This window comes from Rissa tridactyla, chromosome 1 (genome assembly GCF_028500815.1).
Source record: "Rissa tridactyla isolate bRisTri1 chromosome 1, bRisTri1.patW.cur.20221130, whole genome shotgun sequence".
NCBI classification, from domain to species: domain Eukaryota; kingdom Metazoa; phylum Chordata; class Aves; order Charadriiformes; family Laridae; genus Rissa; species Rissa tridactyla.
In genome coordinates, this window is record NC_071466.1 from 65,086,495 (window position 1) to 65,113,846 (window position 27,352).

At 37.9% G+C, this 27,352-nt stretch overlaps 1 protein-coding gene across 1 annotated transcript in view; it reads right to left on the bottom strand.

The window, feature by feature from the left end:
* The window catches only part of NALF1 (NALCN channel auxiliary factor 1), a 492,061-nt gene that overhangs the window by 6,565 nt on the left and 458,144 nt on the right, over positions 1 to 27,352 (bottom strand). Inside the window, exon 2 of the mRNA XM_054218514.1 lies at positions 5,559 to 5,730. Within this exon, the coding sequence (XP_054074489.1) occupies positions 5,559 to 5,730 (172 nt within the window). The remainder of the gene's footprint in view (positions 1 to 5,558; positions 5,731 to 27,352) is intronic.

The window sequence follows — 27,352 nt, forward strand, 5'->3', positions numbered from 1 at the left end:
TTTACTGCTGGGTGATGGCCCTGTTATGCCACAAGGCACAAAGAGACCATAAGTGTCAGTCAATACAAAGAAAGTCCTTAGCAATACAGGTAGCCCTAGTTCTCACTGTAAAGTGGCACATGGTTAACAGTTTTGGGACTGTTCTCCCAACAGCCAGAATAGGCTATGTCTGTATTAACAAGTAGCCTGGGGCAAAAGGAGAAGATCTGAATAATGAAACAGGTGGTGGTGAGTATGTCATGTCAACCCCAAATGCACTTGAGAGGTTTTTACCTCACCTTAGCTCTAGCCTGATTCTGTAGACCAAATGTGCATTAGTGCTTGGGACATGCTAGGTATAGTCCTGTAGCATGTTTCCTAGTTTAGTTTAATCCAAAGAAACCCATTTCATATCCTCCAAGAACTCTCTCCAATGCAAGTCAAGCAGCAAGGAGTATGAACAGGAGACTTGCTTCAAAAATACACTCCTGAACAGGATTGCTAATGCGGATGCAACTGCAGGATTGGTGTTGATGACATATCCTGGCTGCTCAGGGAAGGGCCATGTCTGGATGTGTTCCTGTGTAACCTGCTTTAGGTGACCCTGCTCTGGCAGGGGGGTTGGACTAGATGATCTCCAGAGGTCCCTTCCAACACTATGATTCTATGATTCTATGTGTGCAGAGGAGAGGTGATCTCTTCTCCCCTCCCTTTGGCTCCCTTTGGGCATCTATGCTGCTCATTTGGTGGAAACTGAGCTCTCATGTTTTCTGGGTTGAGCAAACTGAAGGCCCGAATGGATAGTTTTGTCTGTGAAGAAAATATTTATGGCCGCTGCATCCTCTGTTTGCCTCCTTTGGGAGACAGCAGCAAGCCAAACAGAAGCAGTTCATGGGCTGGACCAGTCCCCAGGCAAGCTGCTGGACCACATTACTTTGGAAGGCACAGGAGAACCAGGAATTGTAAAGTATTACCAGTCTCTCCCCAGTGCTTTGTACATAGAGTCATACATCTTTCAGCTTTCTTTTCACACTTAAAGAGCATGTGTGAAAGAAATCTTCCACATCTTCCATTCACACTGGGGAAAAAAAAAGGAAAAGATGACTACACCTATAAAAGAAAACAGTCCCACTGGTATGCACGCTGTTTTCATAGAAGCGGCAATTAAAAATCTTGACCTGGAACTTTGCATGGGATTTATTCATTGTAATCTGTCGTGTGTGTATGTATGCCTAAAGACTACTATTATCTCCCTTAAATAAGATTCAGTTTTGCATGGGCAATTCTAGACATCTGAGCTGCAGAAAGAAACATTAGATGAAACCACTGGAAACTTTAATCATAGGGATATAAACTCCAAAGGTCTAAACTGAAAGCAACTATTCAATTTTAATGAATATGAATAACAGTATGTTCCAGAACGGTGCCTGATGGAAAGACAGACTTCTATTTCCTAGAAGAAAGAGGAAAGAGGGGAACACAAATTTCTTTCTAGCTAACCACATGTTTCCATAATCAGAACCACACTGTGATTCTGATTGTTTTGATTAATTTCCCAAGTCCTTTCTTTTGCAGTGCAGTTGTCCCACGTCCTCACATGCATTTCTACAAAAGATAAGTTCCGTTGATATACAACTAGTGTAGCATCCCCTCTCCTTTTCCCATTATCTGCTTTCATTGGAGGTTATCAAGTAAGTCATTCTCAGGCTAGAATGCTTCTTATTCATTATACCAGTCCTTCAGGAATTTCCAAGAAATCATTATTAATCCATATTATAAACAACAACTTTTTTGTTTTGTCTTGTTTTTTTACTTTGATGGTGTCAAAGGACTGGAAGAGAGCAAGTACACCACCACTATGTGTGATTCTTAGCCACAATTATGGTTCCAGCTTGCCCCCTATAATGAATCTACATGTAGCCATATTTATGTTTTTAAAGCATTTCAAAAAATACCTATTTAGGAATTCTAAGATAACAATGGCTGAAAATTTTCTTGGGGAAATCATAGCTTTCCCTGTGCTCTTTTCTCATCACATGGACCTCCCAAGGAAGGATAAAACCTTTGTTATTATGGCTTTTTACAGCCTCCAGTATTTTTTTTTTACAGCCTCCAGTATTTTTTTTTTACAGCATCCAATCTCAAAAAAATCCTGCCCTGAAAGAAAAAAATATATGTGTGTGGGTTCCCTGTCCACCGGTGCCACTGTACCCTCACTTCCAGCAGTGTCTCTGTGACCCTGTTCACCACTGTGGCAAGATGGGGATGGTGAGGGGAGGCAGCAGCTCAGCACCACCACGGCAGCTCCTAGACGCTGCCAGTGACATGCAGCCACCTCATCCTTTTATCTAGCTGTGGTTGGAAAATGGTTTGGAATGTTTATATGTACGTCCTGTGCTCTGTGCTGTAGTCAACGTGAAATAAAACCAGCTACTGCCAGTACACCTTTTCCCGTTAGTTGCCTTCCATGGTGTATTGAAATGTTTCATAGAAATCAATCCTCTGTCTTTCCATTAAGCTAAATCTCTACTGGACCTTAGAGGAAATAGTCTGTTACCATGGAGAGGAGGAAGGGAAGGCCTTATTATAAAACTATTGCTTCTAAAACCTTATTAAAAAAAATCAGAATCCACAAATTCATGAAGTTTCTCGGAGATAAATCATCCTATAAGCAGAGGGGCTCCTTTTTAAATCCAGACAATATTTTATAATTAACAGTGTTCCTTAGCTAACCAGTTAGTCTTCCATTAGTTTCATGGGGGAAAAAATATCATACCAACATAACCTAATTCAGTTCCTGCTGGATTTCTCTGAAAATCTAAGTCAAAATTTTAAAAAAGGACCTGTAGCGTTTCTGTCTATGGGATACCATTGGAGTCAGGAGCAACAGAGATATTCAAACCTAATTTAAATGAGTGATGGGCTGTGATAAATTACAGTTCATGAGGAATCCCTGAACATAAAATTTGCTCCTGCTGTGCTTCCTGTAGCAGAGCTCAAAGGTGACCGGCTTCACAGTGAATTTAGGTTGAATAGAGAGACTAGAAAACCAGCTATAACACCTAAATATCAACAAGACCTTTGACCTGACTCATTTAGTATTTGCCAAAGGATTTTACCCAGCCCAGAAATTGCAGAACATATCTGCCAGACAGAAGTTCACAGAAAGTGCAGCAGAAGAGGTCCGTCAAGACGTGGGTGACGTGCCTTCAGTTGCTTTTCTGCAAAAGGATTTCAAGGTAACTGTCAAGCCACAAGCTATGCTGAGGTACGGTATTTTGTCTGCAGTTGATCTCACAGTACTTTGCATGAAATAATTCTGCTTTTGCTAAGCTGCAGAGAAGCTTAATTCTTTAGTCCCACAGCAGATATTAGTCAAATTTCTCATTGTATAGTGGCAAGAAGTGCTCTCACAGTGAGTTGCTGATTAATAAGAGGGTGGCAATGGGCCTGTATTCCAGACAAAGTTTGAATTACAACCTTGTACCCCTCCTCAGCATCTTCTCAGGCACGCAACAGCCCAGCGTCAGCATGCTGACTCCTGTGGGTCCATGAATATAAGCTGTGCTCTGCTGATGCTGAGAGTCTTGACTCGAGTGGACACAAAGTTAAACCAAATATTAGTTAGCGTACTGCTGAGATTCAGGTCACCCTGATTTTATGCGTCTGCAATAAGACCTTGATGACTAACAGCAGCGACAGCAAATAGAGTGCAGCCAGTACTGTTAACGGGGCGTAGAGAGCTAGTCAGCTCATCAGGTGCAGATGCCTACTTAGGCTGAACTAAATAGCTCTCAGCTCTATTGACTACACCAGACCTTCAGTGACTCTAGTGAGAGCTAAGTCACAGAGTTTATGTGTAGATACCCACACTACTAATACCTGCAATAAAATGAGTTTAATCCTCCCCTAAATCTGCCTTTCATCCCAAACTTGGAGATATCGACTGTCAGTAAACTTTGTAAAGTCATCTATTTTGTGGTTTAGGAATGAATTTGGACTTGGAGATATACTAGGAATATGAAGAGGTAGATATGTACTTCCTAAGAGATTTTCTGTAATAACTTCTGAGATGGCTTTGTTTGTTGTTTGTTCTTTGCTATTGTGTATGTGTGCAAGTGTGCACACATGTGTGTATATGCATGCATACACACATACATATGTTGCATATATGTTGTAAATAAAAATGTCCTAAGTTTCTCACTTCAGCTTTTACTGTCCTATCTTAAACTGGAAAATAATCCTTGTTTGCTACTCTGTATGCATATTGGAAGGCTATTAATATTCACAAAATACATTGAAGTGAAGTGCTAAGCACAATTACCTTATTGATGACTACCAAATTGTAACTCAGTTTACATTTCAATATATTGTCTTTTGCATATGGATGGGTATTGCTCGATTTTGTGCAATAGATTTATTCTTGAAGAAGAAACGTAGTAAATGTCTTGCTACCAGAAACCCCCTAAATCCAAACACAGTGTCTAAGGTGTCATGAGTTGCCACAAACACTATGCCTGATTCTGAGATGGTATGGAGCATTTATGGGGTTTTATGTTTTACTCTGTTTTTAACTAACTCAGCTCGGGCAACTCATTTAGTATCAAACTTTCCAGTGCAGTCCTAATTTAAGGTGGAAGCTGTCTAATTTCAGGTATTTGGACCAGGCTGTCAAACAACCTAAGTGTTGAAATGCCTTTTTACAGATTTAGTGGCAATAAGTTGCCTAAATATCTTCAAGATTCTCAGATGATACTCTAGGTACCAGAGACCTGCAGATAACATTGATATAAGCTGAAATTTTGTGTGGATGACTCCCAGACAGTCCTGAAAAACGTATCTGAGGTACCTGAGATGTAGTAAAAGTATTTCTTGCTACCATGTCCTCTCTGGTTGGATCATTCTGGGACAATGTTTGAAGCAGAATGAAATGTAAAAGGAACTAAATCATTTCACTAATCAATGCATAGGCCTATATTAGCAATATCTTTTAAAATGTAACAAGAATGTAACAAGAATGTAACAAGAATAACAAGACTCAAGAAGAGACCAAAAGATCAGTTCTTCACGGGGGAGCAACTGATTCTTAAAACTCTTCACTAGTGAAAGATCTTTCCTTAGACTTTTACCTTCCAAGAGCTGCTGCACCATTTTGAGTGCTATGCTTCAGATTCTTCATTTATCTGAGACAAGAATGCAGGTGAACAAAGGTGAACATACTGGAAATTGATCTTGCCTTTCTCCTTTTTTCTGAATATTGCATGACACAGAGTCTCTTTTCTCTGAGCACTGCGTGACACAGAGCAACAAAAATCCTCCACCACATTATTAAGTGTAAAAAATATCCAGAACAAATTTCTTCTAGTAATTTTGTTTTGTAAAGTTAATGACTGTGGCAAGCTGCAGCGTAAATGTGCATTAGTAAATCTGGGCTCATATCCTAGCACCTCCGAGAAATCTTTGTGATGAGGAATACCTTCAGGCTCTCTTAGTTAGAGCTAATGGAAGAAACATTATTCACACTCTCCTTCACATTTAGACTTATGAAAATAAGTGAAATTAGCTTTTCTATACTATACCTGTACAGATGAAACTTGATAGTCCTCCATAGATGACATCATCGTTGTCTGGTAATATAAAGGGACACCTCGTCTGAACCTCCAAACAGTATTGCTTGCAAGGAATTCTGTTGCTGCAGTGAAACTGTGTGACTTCAAAATACTGGGAACAGAGCCAGGCTTTGTAGACAGTCTGGGAAAAGAGAAGAACCAGAAGTATAGATGGATGACAATAGCACTGTCATTATTAGAAGAACATACTGTACTACACACCTACATTAATGCTGCTTCTGAAAGCAAATTTTGAGAGAATATCGCCTGGGTAAAACATATTCTTAACTTTTGACTATCCTCCCACTTCAGAAATCAAAACTCCAGCCAAGTCATTTAAAAGCGACAGTTAGTCAGGTCTAGGCTTATGCTGTTACCTTATCTTAGTTTGCAAACAGGTAAGTCTCTCGGATGCACCTTTTTATTGGACACATGCACACATGCCACACACCCCTGTCCCTGTACCTTATCATACACAAACAATCCTAACCTCATTTGAAGCTGGTGCGGGAAAAACATATGAAAGTAAGTACAAGAAAGAGTTTAAAACTGGGCTCAGACCAGCTCCGCTCTTTGTATCATCTAGAGCTAAACTATGAGTTTGCAATAGATGGTGCTGCTTCCCTTCAAATAAAACTGTATCCAGTCCACAGCATTAAAACACTCATTAGGGTGCCTGAACACTGACAGCTGTAGACTAGGGGATAAGTCTGCAACAGCGAGAACCGATGTCTACATTTGGGATCTAAAAGGAACACATTAAAGATGCTGTTATCTTATGCTATGTAACCAGTGGCTGCCAGACCTGGGATTAACGCAATTATTATCATATTTTAAACAGAAAAGCAAAATAAACATGTTGATTTTAGTTTCCTTTGCTTATTCTTTTCTGAGCAATGGTCTTTGTCATAAGAATTAAACTAGCCTTTCGGACACAGAAAAGTTTCACATGTGATCATACAAAAATATATTGGACACGAAGAAACAAAGGTGATGAAAAACCTGTATGACTGAGTACACAGAGGTTTGCTTGCTTCCCATTTTATTTTCCACTTATTTGTTTTGAAGTACATTTTTTACTGACTAGATACTTGCTGTCTAGGTTGTTTTATACCAAAAAATTACTTTTTGTATTCATTCAGAATATCTGAAAGGCTTAGTAACTACCTTTCCTTTATCACAGACTGAAAAGTAATATAGTCAGCTGATTATTTTCCTTCTTCCTCGACCTGCTTTTAATAAAAAAAAGGAAACTTAGATTAAATTGTTAAGCACTGAAAATTCAAAAACTGACACCTAAAAAGAGCAATCTAGCTGAGTGTTTGGTTTGATTTCAGTATGTTTCAGTCTCATTGGTTATAATTTATATTAGTGTCAGTAGCAGCTTAATTTGTATAATTAATTTCAATATATTAGTCACAGAATCACAAATCTTTTATCTTATCTTGTTTGCAATTGTGGCAGGTATGGGTAAGGTTGCTAGGTGATAAAGTGAAGCCTCTATCAATAATCTATGGCTTGTGATTATCTCCTTATGGTAGCTTTTGCCTACTGCATTTTGTAGAACACAATTTTTTTCATTACAAATTCAATTTTAATTGCTTACAAAGGTTTCTCATCCACAGTAAATAATTAATGAGAAGGAACACTAAGCAATGTGTGTACTTTTTGTTCTTAAATAAACTTCTCAACAGCAAGAGGTTTTCCCAGTGTTGACTATATCCCCCACCACATTTTTAATGCTTCAACTTCTATATTGACACTTGCAGCAATAAAAGAAATAACATAATTGTTTTTCTATTTTTAATTAGTCAGTGAGCATAGTCTACTGGTTGGAGACAGGAACGTTGGCTCTGCTAACAGATAAATATTCACAGATGTTCCTTCCTGATCACTAACACTGTAGACCTGTTCAATATGAATCCACATTTTCTCTTCATAGAATAGATGTAAGAGTAGTAAGTTGATTTATGAATCATATTTGAAAAAGTACATCAGTTTATAGGAAGTGTATTGAACTGAACATCATACATGGTAACAGGAAACAAGCAAACCCATGTGTCTACTTAAGGAAGACTGGAAATAAACACTTATTCAAGAGCAGAAGCAAATAATGCATTCGTAGGCTTCTGTGAACATTTTGATATATTCAATCACGGTTGTACACATCATCTTCCTGCTCTGATTCACAAGTCCTCAGCTTTGGCTCAAAATTGCATTTGAACTCTTGTTCATATTTTTAAAGAATGCATGACTGTATCTTTACCTGAGATCTATTCTCTGATAATTGTCTCCCACTCCATATCCTTTTTATTGCAGCCCTGTTCAACCTTGTCTGCAATCTATATTGAGATTTCTAATATGCCGGTCCTCATTTTGCTCTTTTTTGGCCAGTGAGGCTACCTGGAAACTAAGATTTTCAGAGTTCTATCTGGATATGAACTTCGGTCATATCCTGCTTCAGGGTGAGATGCTGATACTTGTCAGCCTTCTTACCCCCATGCTCTGCTTTCTTCAAAAGAAACTTCAGATTTGTGGTACAAGATACCTCTGCAGAACACTGTAAGATGTCCAAGAATTAGTGGGTGAAACCTTCAAAGTGTCCTGAAAACTAGCCTAGAAGATAGGAGATGCTGGTTTTCAGCCCTTCCCACAAAGATCCTCCATTTTCTCACGTCTTTTTCAGGCTTGAGAAATGGCCTGAAAAAGTGTGAGTAGTTGTAAGAGTGAACATCACTGGAAAGTACCAATTTAACCCTTGAATACTTATAGTGCAGCTGAGATGGAATTTACAGTCATATCTGGATAAGGAAAAAAAGGGATCAAAGCCAGATTTGAGTACTAGAAGTCTCACCCATAGTGTCTAGCTGTTAGCCCACTGCCTCCACAGCTTTGGCTGGTACTAACTCCTACATTTTCAGACAGTGTCTAGCCATTGTCTGGGAAAAGACATATTCCAAGCACCGCGACCAGTAAGCAGTTTTGATATGGCCATGCTGTTCTTTGCAGAAAAAGGAAAAGATGTACATGTCTACAGATGAACTGTGCTGGGCCAGTTGGTAGACCAGAGAGTAGTCCCTCTCCACTCTTACTTAATAGTAGAGATGTGATTTAAGTGCCTACTTTGCCAACAAAGACCCCAAATAACCTCTGTTACCATCTTGAACATTTTAGATTTTCTAGGCACCAAAGGCTGTACACAGAAATCTTCCTCTTGTGCTTAAGGATGTGCTACCCAAGAGGGAGTACAGAAGCATAAGAACACGTTTGTGCATATCGCTCACGGCTCAGCAGCCTTTTCATGAGTCCCATGGCTGACTCAATTGAGTAAGTAGATCTAGAACAGTCCAAACTCTTTTCTTTCTTTCAATGATAGTGAAAGGTGACTTCCTTAGCTTAAATATTAGAAGCTTGTGATTTGAAACTGAAATGTATTGAAATTTCTTCAAATTTCCCTAATAGCAAAGCAAATATTATTGCCTTTGATCAGCCAGTACTCCTTCTTATACCCTGGAAAATACAGGTTTTTGTTGGTTGGGACTTCTGTTCTATCTCTTAGCGTATCTCAGAAGATGATTTGCAGAGTTTTAAAACATGCACTGTATAACAAGGCCTGAAGCTATCAGTGAAAATACATATTGTCTTGCATTTTTGAGTATGGTATGCACTTTACAGAATGTGCTTTGATTAAGAGTATATTTTTCCTTTTTTAAAGGACATCAATGGCTAAACCCAAAGATTTATAATCACAATAAATGCTTCTCTTAAATATTGCACATAGAACATTTTAAAGTACTAGTTCCATTCTATTAGTATCTTTCTATGTCATTTTCAGTGTGTAAAACGAAAATGAATATTACTCATCTGAATGGAGAAAATATGTTACATATGTTAAGCTTTTCATGTCCTGTAAATGGTGCAATTATTTTTTATCTTATTGAAATACAAAATATATTGTATATGACCATTTTGAGGGCAGTTTTCTTTTCCTTTCCTCCTGCTCTTCTTGTAATTAAACATTGTTTCTGCCTGGCTCTTCCTCCCTCCCCCCTCCCCCAGATTTCACACCTGTTCTGAATAGCATGATACCAGTTGCTGAACTGAATGGAGCCCTAGGTATGTGTAAAAAATAAAGGTAATAATCCACATTTTCATTTAAAAAAATGAAAAAGGGTATTTTTAATTGAAATATAAAATATTTGTGCCATTTTTTTCCATGTCATCCTTGCAGCCTAGCAACCTAGCAAACAATACATCTTCCTCTCAAGCATTAACACAATATTCTCTTTCTTACATAAACTATGTCATAATGAGACAGATAAGTAACTCTCATTGCTGGAATATTTCTCTACAGTGTAGCTTAACTACATGTATGGGAAGTCTTTAAAGTGGCTCCAACAAATTATGGGTCACTGACAAAAGGTATAGAAGACCTTGTTTGAGGACATTGGTACAATACTATCTTTGCCTTCCTGTGTTGGCATAGTCTCTGCCAAAATACAGCCTTCCTTCTTAAACAGATGTTATTGCTCCAAATCAAAATAAGTCAAAAAAGAAAAAAAAACAACACAAAACAACACTCTAAAATCTGGAACAATAGCATCTTTTGTAATCAACCAGTTAGCTACTACCTATCATGCAAAAAAGGTCACATCTAAGCATCAACAGGTTTTGTGTGTGTGGTCATATGGGACAAGCCTGATATGCCTCATAAAGTCCAGGAAAATGTTCACAACTGAGCAAAGTGCCGCACTACTAGGCTTCCAAGACCCATCCCCCTTTCCTAAAGTCTAAAGCTTAGAAAGGCTGCATTACAAATGATAGCTGATATGAGTTGTTCTGAACAAGAAAATTTATAAAAAGTAGGAGCCAATGAAACATTCATATATGCACATTTTAATGCACTGTTTTCCCTTAATCTCCCATATGTTTTCTGTTTTCTGCTTCAGGATGGTATGCATTCACTCTGATTCTAAGTGATATTATGACACTGCATTCTGGCTGCTACTTTCATTCTCTCTGCACTTATATTGGGTTTTCTCTGAAGCCAGAAAAGGTGGAAGGTGGATGTGAGGAGAAGATCATGTGTTAAACAGCCAGAGGAGGGAAAATTCTCCAGATTTTCCATTACGTAAAGTTTTCTAGAGCAAAATCCTTGCTCCTTCAAATCATGCACTTTCTCAAGACTCAAGTCAATAAAACAAATGCCATGGATTAAATTTCAAGGAAAGCAAAAAGGGGCTGTGACAGGAATAGACAAGGATTTCAGTTTAATATTTCCCCAATTAAAGAAAACAAAACCAAAACAAACTCCCAACATGAACTGAACTAAATCGGGTTATAAGATTGGGAAAGATATATAAATTATAGAGAAAATATAAGAATACAAAATTACCAACAGTTTTTGAATAAACAAGAGGAAATACAGCAATTTTTACACAAAATCAGAACTTCAGAAGACAAAAGCATCATTTTTATTAATAGGTATTTTGTGAGTTTAAGTCAAGACACCAAAACCAAACACAAAACACACAACATAGATTTTGCATTTCTTAAATTTGTAATTTCTGCCACGTATTATGAACTTGTATATGTGTGTCATATATATGATGCAGAAAAACGATTAAAATGGACTTGTGTTTTCAGCCGGTTTGGGAGATGACGAAAACCTTTGAAAAAGGTTGCTAATAGAAATCTGGCAGATTGATTTCAAAGAATGTGAAAAAACATGTTTTTCTGTTCATTTTGGTTTTACTCCTTTTTTTCAAGGGAAAGAACTCAGATAAATTGGATTATTGATGCATCATGATGACCACATGCTACAGTAAATAACTATATATATCTAAATATCTCATCTTTTTACCATCAGCAGAACTTCAGACACTCTATATTTGAAAGAGACACGGTCCTGGCTATTAGACAAGACACTATGTTGGAAAGATAGTATCACATAAGAATAAGGTCATCCTTCATGTACAGAAGCATAACTACAAAATCTCAGGAGGATTTAGTGGTAATTTTGCTCACCTAAATAAAATAAACCTACTCTACCTGTAGGAAAACATTGAAAAATTACACTTTTGAAAAGGCACACCAATTAATGTTGACTTTACATACCTGGGTGCTTACCCAGAACAATCAGAATCTTTTTTATTATATGTAAATGATTAATAATATCATGATAAAATATATTATTAACTAGGCAGATTAATTCATTATTTGGCATTCATTTTATTTCTACTGTATAAGTTTCAAGCCAATGCCCGGAAGCAGAAAAAATATTTTATAACTTCAATCACCAAGCACACAACACAAGTAACCAGTTTCAGCAATTCAAGGAATGAACACTTCACAAACAAACCAGACACTAAACTGCATTTGCTTGTCAAATCATTACAGATAATAAATGGATTCAGAGTTAAGAGGAAGAAAACAAGGTTGTGTGTGGGGAATTTTGAGAAACTAAAAGAGCACAGTGTGTGCTTTTTCTCTCAGGACATCAGGAAGAACACTTTTTTATGTCTCTTTGTAGGAAATAGCAGTCCAGATATTGCCTCTTTTTAGGCTATTCTGTGTCTCATATTACACCTGAGGTTAAACAGTGTCTCAGAGTTATTCTTTCTGGTCTTGAAAGGCCATCAAACAAAACTATTAGGTGATATGCTTGCACTGTTTGCCTAGAGAGGGGCGAAGAGCTGCTGCCTACAACGTGTGCAGTATCTCCAGGTAGAACAGTGCATTGGCTGACCACATCCCTGGTCATTACACCAGCTGACTGCAACTGGCTGTGCAACTGCACAAAACTAATTTTAATTGTGTGACTAATATTTACTAAGACTGCAAAAAAGATGGGAAGATAAAGTTGTATTTATTATGTATATATGCCCACAAACTCTCTTCCTTTCCGTCTCGTTCTCACTCACTCATACATGCACAATACATGTGTTTCTAAAGAACCTAATTTCTGTCAAAACAGATTGAGTGTGTAGCCTGAATCAGCTGAGTCACACTGCATGAGATGTATCAGTAGAGCAGAATGGAAAAGCTCAATCAGTTTCATTCTCTCCGGCTGCCAATTCTTCATAGTTTTCTAAAGATTAATTCAGCTCTCTTCTGCCCCTTCTCCTGTTGTTCCTGACTACCGTTGTCGTCACAGTTCTTAAAGAACAGTGTGAAATTTCCAGGAAGTACTTACTCTAGCTATTCGCCATGAAAATGACTCTTTTTTTCCTCACTGAACAAAAATCTGATGTTACTGGCTGGGTTGTCAAAATAATAGTACAAAAAGGAACCTAGAAATCATCAAACAGGACTTGGGGGTACTGGTGGATGAAAAGCTGGACATGAGCCAACAATGTGCACTCGCCTCTCAGAAAGCCAACCATATCCTGGGCTGCATCAAAAGAAGTGTGTCCAGCAGGTCGAGGGAGGTGATTCTGCCACTCCATTCTTCTCTCATGAGATCCCACCTGTAGGGGGAGTTCTGGAAGCCCCAGTGTAAGAAGGACATGGACCTGTTGTAGCAAGTGCAGAGGAGGTGATGATGTGAGGGCTGGAGCACCTCTCCTGTGAAGACAGGCTGAGAGAGTTGGGGTTTTTCAGCCTGGAGAAGAGAAGGCTCTGGGGAGTCCTTGTATCAGCCTTCCAGTGTTTAAAGGAGGCCTGCAGGAAAGATGGGGAGGGACTCTTTATCAGGGAGTGTAGCAATAGAACAAGGGGTAACACTTTTAAATTGAAAGAGGGGAGATGTAGATTAGATATTAGGAAGAAATTGTTTTATGTGGGGGTGCTGAGACACTGGAACAGGTCTCCCAGGGAAGTTGTGGATGCCCCATCCCTGGAAAAATTCCAGTCAGGTTGCCAGGGCTCTGAGCAACCTGATCTAATTGAAGATGTCCCTGCTAATGGTGGTGGGGGTTGGACTAGATGACCTTTAAAGGTCCCTTCCAACCCAAACTATTCTATGATTTTATGAAATAGCTCTTACTGTGCAGATATGAAGGATGGTGAGAAGGAGAGAAAGTAGGAACAGAGAAGTCACAACAGAAACTCTCTCTCAAAATGGTAAATCTTCTGAATAAAAATGCATTTTAACTGATTTGCACTCATGATTTGCAACTATATTAATTCCTCAGTATGAAAATGAAGTCTTCAAACAGAGAACAACTTAATAATTTTCAATTTTTAAATAATTTTCGAAACAAAAAGTGTTTCAATAACAATCTACTAGTTGAAAAGCAAAAGGACCTTCAAGAACTTTAGAGGTGTTTTGTTAATTGACATTTTCAACCACATCAGGAAATTGTACCTTATTGGGTTAAAGGAATTAACAATATTGCCTTGAGACAGTGTGATATGATTCCAGTTCAACTTCTCCCAAAGCTTGTATTTTGAGCTAAATACTTTAGCTAAATACTTTGAGCTAAATACTTAGTCTTTATGTATACTGAGGAGTATCTCAGGCTGTTACTGACTAATCAATTTTTCCAAGAATATTCATGGAATAACTTATTATGTAAGATGAGCTTTTTCAGCAGAACTGGACACAGAGAGAGCATTCATTAAAAAAAAGTTTAAAAATCTGGGTTCCAGAATAGTGATATGGCCTTCAAGTGTTTGCTGTGTGGTCACCTGTGGCCACCCCAGTGGCCCCCAGCCCATGCTGACTCATTGACAACAACAGTGAATAAGCTGTGTATAGAGAGCAAAATCCTTCTCTTCCTGTCAGCCTCAATTTTAGCATACATTTTTCTGTAGCCAAAAGTAACCTTAAAGATTCTAGTATGCAACATACCGCCTATATGCAACAGTGATGTCTACTTTACCTGTCTGATCTCTGCTTGATTGATAGAGTTATGAAGGTAGGAACTATTTAAAGGCATTATATGTGCATTTAAAGTTAGAACATATGTTCATATCTGATGCTTTGCTTATTTTTGAGTCTGGATTAATTGTTGCCTCTGTGTGTTATTCTGCAACATTACCACAATCCATAGTGTTGTCTCTTCTAGAGTTTCCATCTCAACCTTTCTATGAAAATTTTTTAAACTATCTACTTCAGCCTAACTTCCTTTACTTCATTTTAGTTTGTTTTACTGTCCCATAACCTTAAAGGTTAGGGTAACCATGTGTATTAGGGAGTTAAAAATAGTAGTAGTTGTCTTCATGAGCTGAAATGTTGTCAATAACAGAGTTGGAGAAAAGCTACTGGTAAAGGCTGGAAAACCTTCCAAGCCTTCACTTGCCCAAATAAAGACATCCACTCATGCACTCAGAAATGTGCCTGAACATTGGTCAAGCAAAAATGAATATATAAACCAATATATGTATAGGAAATAAGAGGACGAGATCTTAATGCAATTATGGGAAAAATTTTTACACTGAAAGGGTTATTAAGCATTGGAACAGGCTGCCCAGGGATGTGGTTGAGGCACCATCCCTGGAGGTATTTAAAAGGCAGGTAGACATACTGTTTAGAGACATAGTTTAGATTAGTGATGATTTTTGTCAGAATTAGGTTGATGGTTGGACTAGATGACCTGAAAGGTCCCTTCCAACCTAGGCAATTCTATGATTCTATGAGGGACCTCAGAAGAGCACACCTATTTTTTCCTGTGATAGAGCTTTAAAATTCACTTTAAATCTTATGCATGCTGTACAGCAGACAAGTAATAGCTACTGTCACCTACCAACTAATGCACTGTGCACTGCAGTCTCTAAAAAGCTTTTTATATTTGGATCACCAGGGTATTATGCGTTGGTTTGAGTGACAGTGCATCTTCTTTAAGAAACACTTGGGTCAATCTCAGTGTCTGCTTTATGCATCAGGACAGTTATCATGTTTTACACGCAGAGATGTCTTTTAGGTAGCTTACAAGTGTATTTTATATAGACTACACAACCAAAATATAGATGGCTAACTGATACAAGATCTGATTAAGTCTGACAAGGGTAGTGTTACAAAAGTGAACTCCCCCAGGAACTTTGTCAGTTTTGAGACGTAAGGACTGTCTGACTTCAGGAAAAGTGCATTTTGCATGGGTACTTATGGAATAAAGATCAGCTCTTACAGAGAACCTTCTGCCCATGAGAGCTGCGAGACTGCTGATAACGTTTCTCTTCTGCTGACCTTCATTCCCAGTCCATTCTGAGGCTGCAGGCAGCCTCAGAATAAGGCTAGCTAAGCACACGAATAGTGCAGAATTGGTGAAGGGCTAAGAGGGATCAATCCTCCTTAAGGCATTTTTGCCAATGAGACTAAACATTCTTCATTACGTGCAATAGAAGACATATAACAAAACAAATGCTTTCAGCAACCCAAATATGTGGGTTGCTGAAAATATTTCACAGGAACAAACTTTCAATGAACATTAGTTTAAAAAAAATAAATTTCATTTTATTTCAACACTATCAAAATCAAACAATTTTGGCTGGAAAATATTTTTAAACGAGGTTCAAATAGTTCTTTCCAAAGAAGCTACTGTCATTCTGTTTATACAGCCAAACATTGCTCATAAAACATTAATTTAAATACACATCACACTCTTTTGTGTTTTATTGCATTAATACTGGCTCGAAGCTCTTCTGCTTTGTGAAGAAGTTGCTTTGTACATGCACACACACACACATGCATACACCCACTCACACCTTTTTTTTTCCTGTGGAATTCCATTTTTTAATTTTTATTTTTATTTTTAATCTGCTCCAGAATGAACACAAATTAAGAATCTGAGTTTCCATTATATTTTCCAGTTATTCCATTCTATGTGCATTTCTTAAATTCCTTTTGTTAAAAAGGTGCACCAGGAAATGAGAATGTCTGTTTCACATTGTGGAAATTTATTCCTGAAATTTACAGTAATTTGGGAACAAACACATCTGTCTGGTGGTTATTCTAACCTTTGATTTTATTTAGATTTTATCATAATGAATACTTTCTCTGTCTGCACGGTTGGAATATCATAATATAAATATTCTAATATTTATCCAGAAGATCTTGGTACCACTGAGTGCAAACTATTGTATTAAGAGACAAAAAATTTTAGTGGTTCCTAAATGACAGTAAATTAAATAAGTAAACTTGTTTCTTTCCCTATTTTGCCATTGTATGAATAATTTCATTTGAAAGACACGCATGCTGTTTTATTTGAAGATAGAGGAAAGGTAAACCAAGGTTGAAATTTATTTGCTAGAACATGGTTGATCCTAGCTTCAGTTCATATACTATATAAGAAGATATCTTTTAGCCAAATACAAATAAGAGGAAAGACAAGCGGCTCTGCTCACATCTTTGTTATTTATATTGGAAAAGACAACCAGAAAGATGCAAATATGCCAGCTCCAAATACAAATATGTTTCTTTGATTATGGAGAAATTACTGCAGAGGAGATGGCATCAATGTCTCACTGTCACTTTGGTAATCTCAAAGAGAAATTAGACACAGATATAGAAGAGATCTATAATGTTCTTATTTGCCAAAATAAATTAAGCTTCTGCAAAGAATAGATATGCAAAACCAGATCCACCAGCCCTATCTTTCTGGTGATTAACAATCCAATCAGCTGGGGTCATCATGATTAACTTTGCTGTTTTTTTATAATACCCTAAAACCTGAACTCATCATCTATATTAGAATTCAGTCTTAGCTTTTACATAATATCACAAATAGACTTTCTTTTGAAGATCATAAACACCCTTTTGGGTGAGCTTAAAGGAAATTGAAAATTAAATAACTCATTACAGAAATAAGTAGTCTGGTAAAAAGTGAAAAGGGGGCACTAGCCTTTGATTTTGTGAGCTTAGTAGTACTTCATCTAGTAAGATACTATATTAAAATGTTCAAAAGATTAAAATAAAACAAATGAATAATCCTTAAAGTGTCTGATCAGCTTCCCTGGAAGATCTTAGGACCACTGACTTTGAGTTGGTTTGCAATGGGCAGAGACCTGCTTTGAAGTTTTACAGTCTATTCTAAAAATACATCTGAATTCATGAACCAAGCAACCTGTCAAGGCTGTAAAGTCTCTGTGTTCAACTCTGCTCTCCATCACTTTTAAAGTGATGATAATCTATATAAATCAGCTCAACATGACATTATTCAGAAGATTGATACTGCTGACTACCAGTGTATGCAGGAGGCCAGGACAGTCTCTCTTTTTATATCCTCTGCCTCCTCAAATTAAGGACCTGATTTTTTCTGCCTACAAATCATAGAATCATTTAGGTTGGAAAAGACCCTTGGGATCATTGAGTCCAACTGTCAACCCCACTCTACAAAGTTCTCCCCTACACCATATCCCCTAACACCACATCTAAATGACTCTTAAACACATCCAGGGATGGTGACTCCACCACCTCCCTGGGCAGCCTATTCCAGTGTCTGACCACTCTTTCTGTGAAGAATTTTTTCCTAACGTCCAGCCTAAACCTACGCTGCTGCAGCTTGAAGCCATTCCTTCTTGTTCTATCGCTAATTACCTGTGAGAAGAGACCAGCACCAACCTCTCTACAATGTCCTTTCAAGTAGTTGTAGAGAGTGATGAGGTCTCCCCTCAGCCTCCTCTTCCTCAAACTAAACAGTCCCAGCTCCTTCAATCGCTCCTCATAAGATTTATTCTCCAGGCCCTTCACCAGCTTCGTTGCCCTCCTCTGCACTCGCTCCAGCACCTCGATATCTCTCTCATATTGAGGTGCCCAGAACTGGACACAATACTCAAGGTGTGGCCTCACCAGTGCTGAGTACAGGGGGACAATCACCTCCCTCCTTCTGCTGGTCACACTATTTCTAATACAAGCCAGGATGCCATTGGCTTTCTTGGCCACCTGGGCACACTGCTGGCTCATGTTCAGCCGCTTGTCAATTAGAACCCCCAGGTCCTTTTCCACCAGGCAGCTCTCCAGCCACACTTCCCCAAGCCTGTAGCGATGCATGGGGTTGTTGTGGCCCAAGTGCAGGACCTGGCACTTGGCCTTGTTGAAGCTCATTCCATTAGCATTGGCCCATCGGTCCAATCTATCCAAGTCTCTCTGTAGACCCTCCCTGTCCTCATGCAGATCAACACTGCCGCTTAACTTGGTGTCATCTGCGAATTTACTGATGCTATATGAAGCTCCAGTGTTGTTCAGAAAAGACAGTCCCTTATGGGCCCAGAGGTCCTCCAACCAACTTACAACAGCTGCTGCAGATTCCTGGCAGATGAAGGGACTTGTAATAGGCTGATATAAACATATATAGAGAAATAGTTTTCTGTGCCTTGAATTTCTCTTTCCATTTGGAATTATAATCTCTTTAAGAATAATTATTTAACTTTGATGTTGAATTTTCATCTTGATCAGGTAGACTGAAAAATTCTCTGTCTAAATCCAAACAAGCATCTGAAAAGTCAGCAAATAAGATGACAAAGGCTAAAGACAAGGAGCCAGTGAATCCAGAACAACTAAGAAAATCAAGGCAGCAGAGACGAGACAAATGTTTTAGAACCGGAAATCTATTCAAAAAGAAAAAAACCACCCAGAACTCATAACAATGGAAGGAGCCAGTCATAGTGTACACTCTACTAAAGATGGTCATTTGTATCACCAACACAAGTTTATTTTAATAATCGTCATTTGAAATTGATTAGAAGAACATTATTGTACTGTAACCTATCCTAGAGACAAAGCAGATTTGCCTTACTCTTTTCTCTAGACATTTTTGAATGCAGGAATGGGGCCGGACGTGCTACTGCACTATTTTACATTGCTACGCGCAATGTCCTCAAGTTGTTCTACCTTTCCCCCTTACATGTAACATATAGATCGACATGAAGACCTCAAAGTTGTGTGCTGTTGTTATGACACTGAAGTGAGACATCCAGAAACCCAAAGTGGGTGAGTACTTGAACTTAAAAGCACCTCCCAAGGAAAGGAGACATGTCCCCATTCTCACAGTTTCTTTCTCACACAGCTCTGATTTGAGGCCACAGAGCTGCACCAAAAGCTGGCTTGAGCTCAGGTAGCCAAATCTTGTCTTGATGGGGATATATATCTCGGGATATATCTGGGGATATATATGATGTTGCAGTCAGAGCCCTGACATCAGCTTGTGATTGTGCGTTTGATAACTCACATGTTCTGGTAGACCACATTAAGTTCTTCCAGAAGTTCAACAACAAGCTCAACAGTAAGCTCATGCAAGAGCAGTTGTCCCAGAGGACGATTTTCCCCAGTCTGGGGTGACTCTGCAAGGGACTAGACATTCACCACAGCAGAATGAAGCTTGCAATGCCTCAGGAGATTACAGAGTACCAGGACAACTTCTTGCACATACCTTTTGCCATTTCACCTGCTAATCTGGTGATCACCAACAGAGACTGCTACGCAATCTTCTCACCTCTCATTTCCCAGAAGAGTTAGAAGCATCAAGGATCTGTGCAGATGGTCTGCAGTTTGGCCCACAGCTTTTAATCACCTTAGGAAGTCCGTGTTATATTTTTTTTATTTTTTTTTCCACATTTTTCTGTTTTGTCTGTATAATCTCCCTATAATATATTTTGAGAAATCCCTTGAAAGCTAGTATACATGGTGTTTCCCAGCATATAAAAACCAAGATGCCTCTCAGTTTGTACTTCATCAGCAGGCTCATCGTTCATTGTCTGTCTTTGAAATCTCTTTTTACTTATTAACCCTCCTGATCCTGCGTTTACCTTGGGGAGAATTTGAAGTGTATTTTTGATCATTTCTACTACATTTGTACATGTATAAAGACAAGTAAAATAAATTTAAGATATTTAAGACCCTATCTAGTTATTCAACCACCACTGTCATATACTGTGCCATACATGAAACAGAGATGGCTGATTCAGTTGAACACAAAATTAAATCTTTGTTAGGTAAATTCTCCACCATTAAGAGCAATGTTGGAATCAGAGATTATTGCCAGATATTCTTGCTGGCATTCAGAGATTAAAGTGGAATTTCTCAAGCACTATGAACACTAGAAGTGCTTGTTCAAATACCTAGATTTATCAGGTGTTGCCACTTAAAATCTAATACATCTTTTATATCTCCTGAACATGTAATGGCTCTTTACCACTTCAAGCCACTTTATCTTGATTATTGGTCAATTAGAAGGAACAAATAAAAAGATGAGATATTGATTTGCAATTCCATTGAAGACAAGATGGTTCTCTGACATCTACCTAATTTTGTCTGCCAGTCCAGTGGTCATGTCTCATACAGAGTCGAAGAGGGGCTCCATCTGCTTCTCCCCAGGAGAGTATGAAACAGATATCACTTCGAGAAAACTTCAGTCTCGGGGCATGAGATTTGAGACTTGGTGGTAGAAAATAAGCTGCAAGAGCTTTTGGGTGACAGGATGTGGAATAAATACTAAATTGGCTAAAAAATACAAAAGTACAGCATTGTTCACACATTAAGGAAAAGTATAAAATCAAGAGGCTTCTGAGGTAGAAAATAGCCGCAGCTGGCATGAAGGACACAACATCTGTGGTTCCCTGATAAGCTACATGAGGTACGGGACGGGATGCAATTATTCCGTGGCTTTACCTTATGATGTATAGCGGATACAGGAATGGGATGATACCATGAAACAGATAAGCTGCCAATTAGCTGCCCGCTAGATGCTCAGAGCCAACATTTTGTCAAATTTTGATGAAATGCTGTCCTTTGTGCGAACTTTGCTCATTATAATGTCATTATAATACCAAAACACACCTCCATCCCGAAGGCTACCCGCCTCCAAGGTGCGACCACTCCTTCTTGAGTCTGCGCCCTGAATTTCTCGTAAACTATACCTTTAATTGTGAAGCGAGAGAAATTTACACCAATCATGATAAAAGTATGTATGACTAAAGTCACTCAAACTCCACCTTGAAGATAACAAATAGTATAAAAATAGCCCAAGAGAGGGGGGATACCCAGGGAAGACACCATCATAAAGAATTACATCACTGACTTCTGGGATCAGTCGACGGGCTGAGCCTCTCTTCCCCCCCATAGGGACGCCTTTGGGTAAGACTTAGATTATACTGAGTGCTTCCTCGGGAAACTTAGAAATTTCTCTAGAGACTCTCTTTTTCTACATGTAAAGCCAGGCTGTATCGTTTATAACTTTGTCGCGCGTTTTGTATATGTAACAATACTTTCATTTGCACGTGCTTTGCAGACAGTGTATTTATCACCGGCAATCCTAAGAACCTATATATCTGTTGTTTAAATAAACTGCACTTTTTTAAGTAGCTAGTCGTTTCGCTTTCTCACTGAACGCGACCAAAGACTCGAGAGTGGCCGTGCTAGTTCATGAGCACGACTAGACTGAAGGTGCAGTCCACTATTAGTGTATCCAAATCGTAATAGTTTAATACATATTAAACGCGATTGGACTGATAGTGCTGAATTGGGCATCACTCAGAATTTAAACCTAGCCGCACCTAGCCTCCCACCTCGGTGAGGAGTGTTAGAACGCAAGGGGGTTTATCTTCTGCTAAAACCGCTTTGCCCCTTTTCACGCAACACAGGATTAGTGCACAGTCATCAGCTACTGCTAGTGATGGTCTGCAGTCTTGAAGAGCTCGTAGACTGCAGGGTTGTTTACTGATTGTTCAACAGTGAGACCACAAGCAAATTGTGGGTGCAGGATTCAAAGCTGTTAATCAAGCAGGCAAAAAAAACATTAACTTTCAGTATCTCTGAAACAATCTCACTAGACTTTCTGATAGAATTTATGAAAGTTTCTTTTCTGCTTATGTGGAGCATGTTTGCATGTTGTCAAGATGATGCGAATAATACAGGGTTTTTTTCACTTATTATCTATTTCCCTTCTCCTCCCCCTCCCCCCCCCCCCCCTTCTTATTCTGCATTTCCAAAGTGCAAATGCTTGTTTACTTTTCCCAATTCTTTTCTATGTTAGTAGTGGTCTAACATGTTCTCATGTCTGGATGCCTGGCAGTTCTCTTCCAGAGTTTCCAGAGAAGACCTAGGAAAGTGTCAGTGATTCCACACTGAAAAGGCCAACTTTCAGCGTTACTATACAATTTTGCAGAAGAAACAGCTGATTTTAATAATATATATACAACGTATATGACATTTCTCATCTCCAAAGTGCCTAATACCGGCATCAGTTCTGCAAGCCTAGTCCAGGGAAAATGCTTTTGTTTTAGACTCTTGGGACTAGCTGAGGTGAAAATTAAAGTCAGATCACATCGGGTACCTTTTTCAGCTAACAAAAGAAGAGCTTTATCTAATTATATGATGAGTGCGGCACTAATCTGTGAGTGGCTGTACTAGCAGTTGTCTCCATAAAGACAAATATCCCTTGTTTTTTCTCTGCCAGATTTCCATCATCTTTAATAGTATCAAATCAAGAATATATGTTTTTATCTGAAATATCAAAATGCTTTGACTGCTTATTGCAATATCTTTGTGGGAAATTGAATAAACCACTATATCATAACGTGCAGTGCTTACTATAAAATTCTATCTATTTGATCCTCTCGGATTATATGATGCTATCTCAATTTCAGGCATTTTGCTTAAACTTCTATATTCTTGTTTTACATTAGATGTTAATATCAATTTACTTACAGCTAAAATGTGCCTTTAGAGGCATCACATTAAGTGTGGTGCCATCTTAGGGAAAATCAGGGGATTATGAGCTCAACATCTTTCATATTTCATTTTTATTCCTTTGCTGATGGGTATGGAATAATGATAACAAAAAAGATACTGTGTCTTCCACAGTGATATTGTTGAAGAGTTACACACAAATGAAACAAGGTGAGCTTGTAATAAATGCAATAAATCACTACCACATTATATGTATTTAACTTTACCATCACAATAGTGTGTTTGTTCCCTCTTTCTTTTCATAAAGGATTGCCTGAGTTATGCAAAACTGGCATTTCTGCAAGCTGTTGTAAAGCGAACTTTTTCTCTTTGAACAAAAGTGTTGTTTTCTCTCAGATTTTCAAATATTTACTTCATTGCAGTTTTTGTTAGATGATTTCATCTGCTCAGGTTGTCAAATCTGAATGCAACTATTTGCTGATGCATCTAACAATTTGCATAGGTCAGTAACATCAGAAAAAATATTGAGATGCAGAGTTTCACCCTTCAAATTTACTTTCATTTGTTCTTGCTACAGCTTGTTCAGCAAATAGAAGACAACATTGGAAGACTACCAAAAAATTTGAGAATAAAACACCAGACCGACTACCAAAAATTGTCATTAAGAAAAGTTAATAGATTAGATGGGTTGAGGTAGAAAATATTCTACTTTATATTTCAGAATGATACCCTGAGTCATCCAGAGACTCTCTGACAAGTAAGCCACAGGCATATTTGGAAGCTAATAAGTTGGTTAAAATAATATTTAAAAGTGGAATAATAAACCAAACTGTAAATGGTGATATGAGAAAGGCTAACCAGACTGATTTCTGCTAAAGTAAATTCTCTCTCTAATGAATTAGAATTCCTCCAAAGCATAAAAATGAAAACGGGATCCTAGTGAAAATTTATTTAACCTTTCAAAAATCCATTAACAAGGTCTCTAAAAAAGGTAGTAAACAAATTAAATTATTATTGCTTGACAATACTATACAGCCACGTATACGAACTGGGTAAGGGGAAACAAAGGAAGGAAAAAAACAATCAATTTTCATCAGTACAAAAGGTTAAAAGCAGGGTGTCTCAGCTTTTCGTATATGCTATTTTTTGCTTAGTAATGTACTAATGCATTAGAAAGAGGGCTAAACAACAAGAAAGCAAGTGTACAGAAAAAAAAAATTAATCAAGTCCAAAAAGAGAAATTGAAGTTCAGCTGAACTGAAAACTTGCTGAATAGAGAGTGAAGTTCAGTGCTGAAGAACTGAATGAAACGAAACTGTGAAGAAAATTTGAACTACTTGTATACTATAAGGGATTTTATGTTTAGTATGGGAGTCCAGAAAAACAATCTGGGTCTTGCTGTTCAGTGAGCTCCGTGCAGTTACAGCCAGAAAAGACAAGAAGTGGATGTACAAATGCTGGGAAATGAGGTAGAAACAATCTCCTGCAAAGCCAATGCCACAGCCTCATCTGGAATACTCTACCCAGAAACAGATAATCCCACCTCCAAGGGAGGCACAAAATAGAGAAAAGCGGGCAGCATTTCAATCGCTAGGACCTCTGAAGAAAGACTGAAAGACCAAGTTATGAAACTTCAGAAAGCAAATAGTGGAAGGGAAAGATCTATAAAATGATGCGTGTTGTGCAGAAGAAGGACAATTTTCTGATCCCCTTGTTTTATGTCTGGGAACCAAGGGGCAAAGAAATAATAAAAATTAAAATTCTCACTTTTGAAATAATAGAAGGAAATATTTTTCCATATAATGCTGAGACTTGTCAGTCATACAATAACATTTTCTTTGAGAACAAGAAGCTAAGATTCAGAAAATGATTTTTGTAAGGTAAGGCCATATGTTTCTTTGTACAGTTAATAGAGGAGAAAAGAGTTTTGAAGACCTTCAGGGAGCAAAACTGTGCCCACCGTAGATACCTTGTATAGGTGTGCTGGCTCTCTAAAGAACTTGTAGACATTTCTCACTTTTGCAAATATAAAAGCATTTATACTTACTTTAGGAGAGCTACTGCACTAGATACTTAAAATGCAGGCGTACACAAGGTGGCTTGAATACCTTATCATGCTAACAGAAAGAGTACTAATATAAATATAAACAAAGACTTTAAGAAAATCTCTCACTTTCAGACTTAATGATTAGGAAATATCTGATTATATTATCATATATTATATATATCATACATAATGATTAGAAAATTCTTATGCAAGGTCTATTGATGACTACTGTGGAAATAAAATTGTGGATGGGATGGCCTATTGATAAAGACCTGCAAGTGACAGTTGTCCTGTGGACAGCTTCCTTCTAGGGAACTACTCTTAATTTCAGTGGGAGACAATAGTCAATAAATCATGTGCCAGTTTCATTAATGTATGCCCGAGACATGTGACTGGTTCAGAAGGCTTCATGAGCTTCTACTCCTTGTTGACCAAGCACTGGACACTCATATTTGTCCCCAAAGCCAATGGAACCCTACAAAAGCAGCCAATGGAAACGCATAGTCTGATTTGCCCACATTGTTTAATAAAATGACAAAAGGTAAAAAGATATGTGTTTACTGTAATAAAGGTAAAACTTAAACCTTTAGTGAAAAAAAAACCCTGAAGGATAAATTGCAAAAGAAAGCAGATTAGCTTTTTTATAATGGAAGTTCTTAGTTTAGACCCAGCTTCTCTAATTACCCTGGTTCTTACATGTTGTTTCCATGATGATGGCAAGTCAACATACAGGCTACTGTTAAAATAGCTGAACCTCTCCACATCTTTATGCTAGATAGACATTTATGCTACCACTCTTGTACTGGCAATAATATTAGTGCAGCCATATGTCAAGGCAGACCTTACATTTTTAACCGACTTAATACTCAGTTGAATTAGACCTGTGATCCATCCCTGTGAATTGCAAGTGTGGGAGAAGAGAGTAACTGGGAATAATGAGTAAGGAAGCCCTATGTTTTCTATGCAGTCCTGTTCACTGATAGACTTAAAGTGGCTTTGGAGTCTAAAATTGCACCTTTAGATGGCCTGTAACTGGCTGAAGCATCAGAACTACAGACCATGTTTCCTGTGTAACATTCCCCCAGGAATGACTGAAGAAGAAAAAAATTGCAAAAAACACATACAAAATGTAATCAAAATGGTTTAATAGCAACAAACTCTCCCTATATATATTTAACCAAAGGCATTAACATCTCTTTAGTTAAAATTAGGCTGCGGGTTATTTTTGATCTTTAAATTTCTGTTTGAAACCTTAGATGCTTTAAAACTTTTGAACATATATCTATTTTTGAGTTTTCACTGTCATTTTCTGATTATTTTTTTTCCTTAATCAAACCCTGTTATGTCTGGAAGCTCTGCTGTGACTTTTTGTCAAAATGCCTTTTTCCTAAATGCACTCAACATAATAATTGCAGATCTTTCTTTGCCAGCCTGTGACCTAGTTAATTATCCTTTTATGAAGCTGTATTTCTTCTCATATTGACAGGTTTTATTCTTTTTTTTTTTTTTTTTTTTTTTTTTAATGAAGATGCTGTCTTTATGAGTATCAAAGACATCTTGGAAAGTCAGCACTGGCAGTATAGTCTGTCAACCTGCGCTGTATACAATGGTATTTTGTGGAATACGGAATGGGAAAAGAGCAGAGAACCAAATACATTTTTTTCTGCAATCAGCTGCTCTTCTTCATGCTGGGAATCTCACCCTTACTAATAATGATCTTTACAATGGCAAGCCTGCGTGTCTTCTTAAAAGTTCTCCTCTTTAGCAGAATGAGAAAATAATACATTAAGCTCCTGTGCTCCTTTGCCTTTAAAGTTCTAAATTCCTTCAAAGTTGGTTAATCTCAGAAAACAGTCTTAGACATCTCTTTTTTTGGGTGATTACTGTTCCACTGATTGACATACAGAATCCTTCATCTAGGTTATGAACTAGCTGTGTGACATGATAATTCCTAAAGATCCACTCTCACGAATGCTAACAAGCTGCTTGGAAACTCAGCAAATCTCCCCTGTCTACTTTTTTCCTTCTTAACGACTTATGTATACTAAATTAGTTCCCAACCATGCTGTACTAGCAGATTTTTTTTTTTATTTTGTATTTTGATTTAATTTCTTTTGCTTGTTCACTGGCATTAAATGCACTCATATTTAA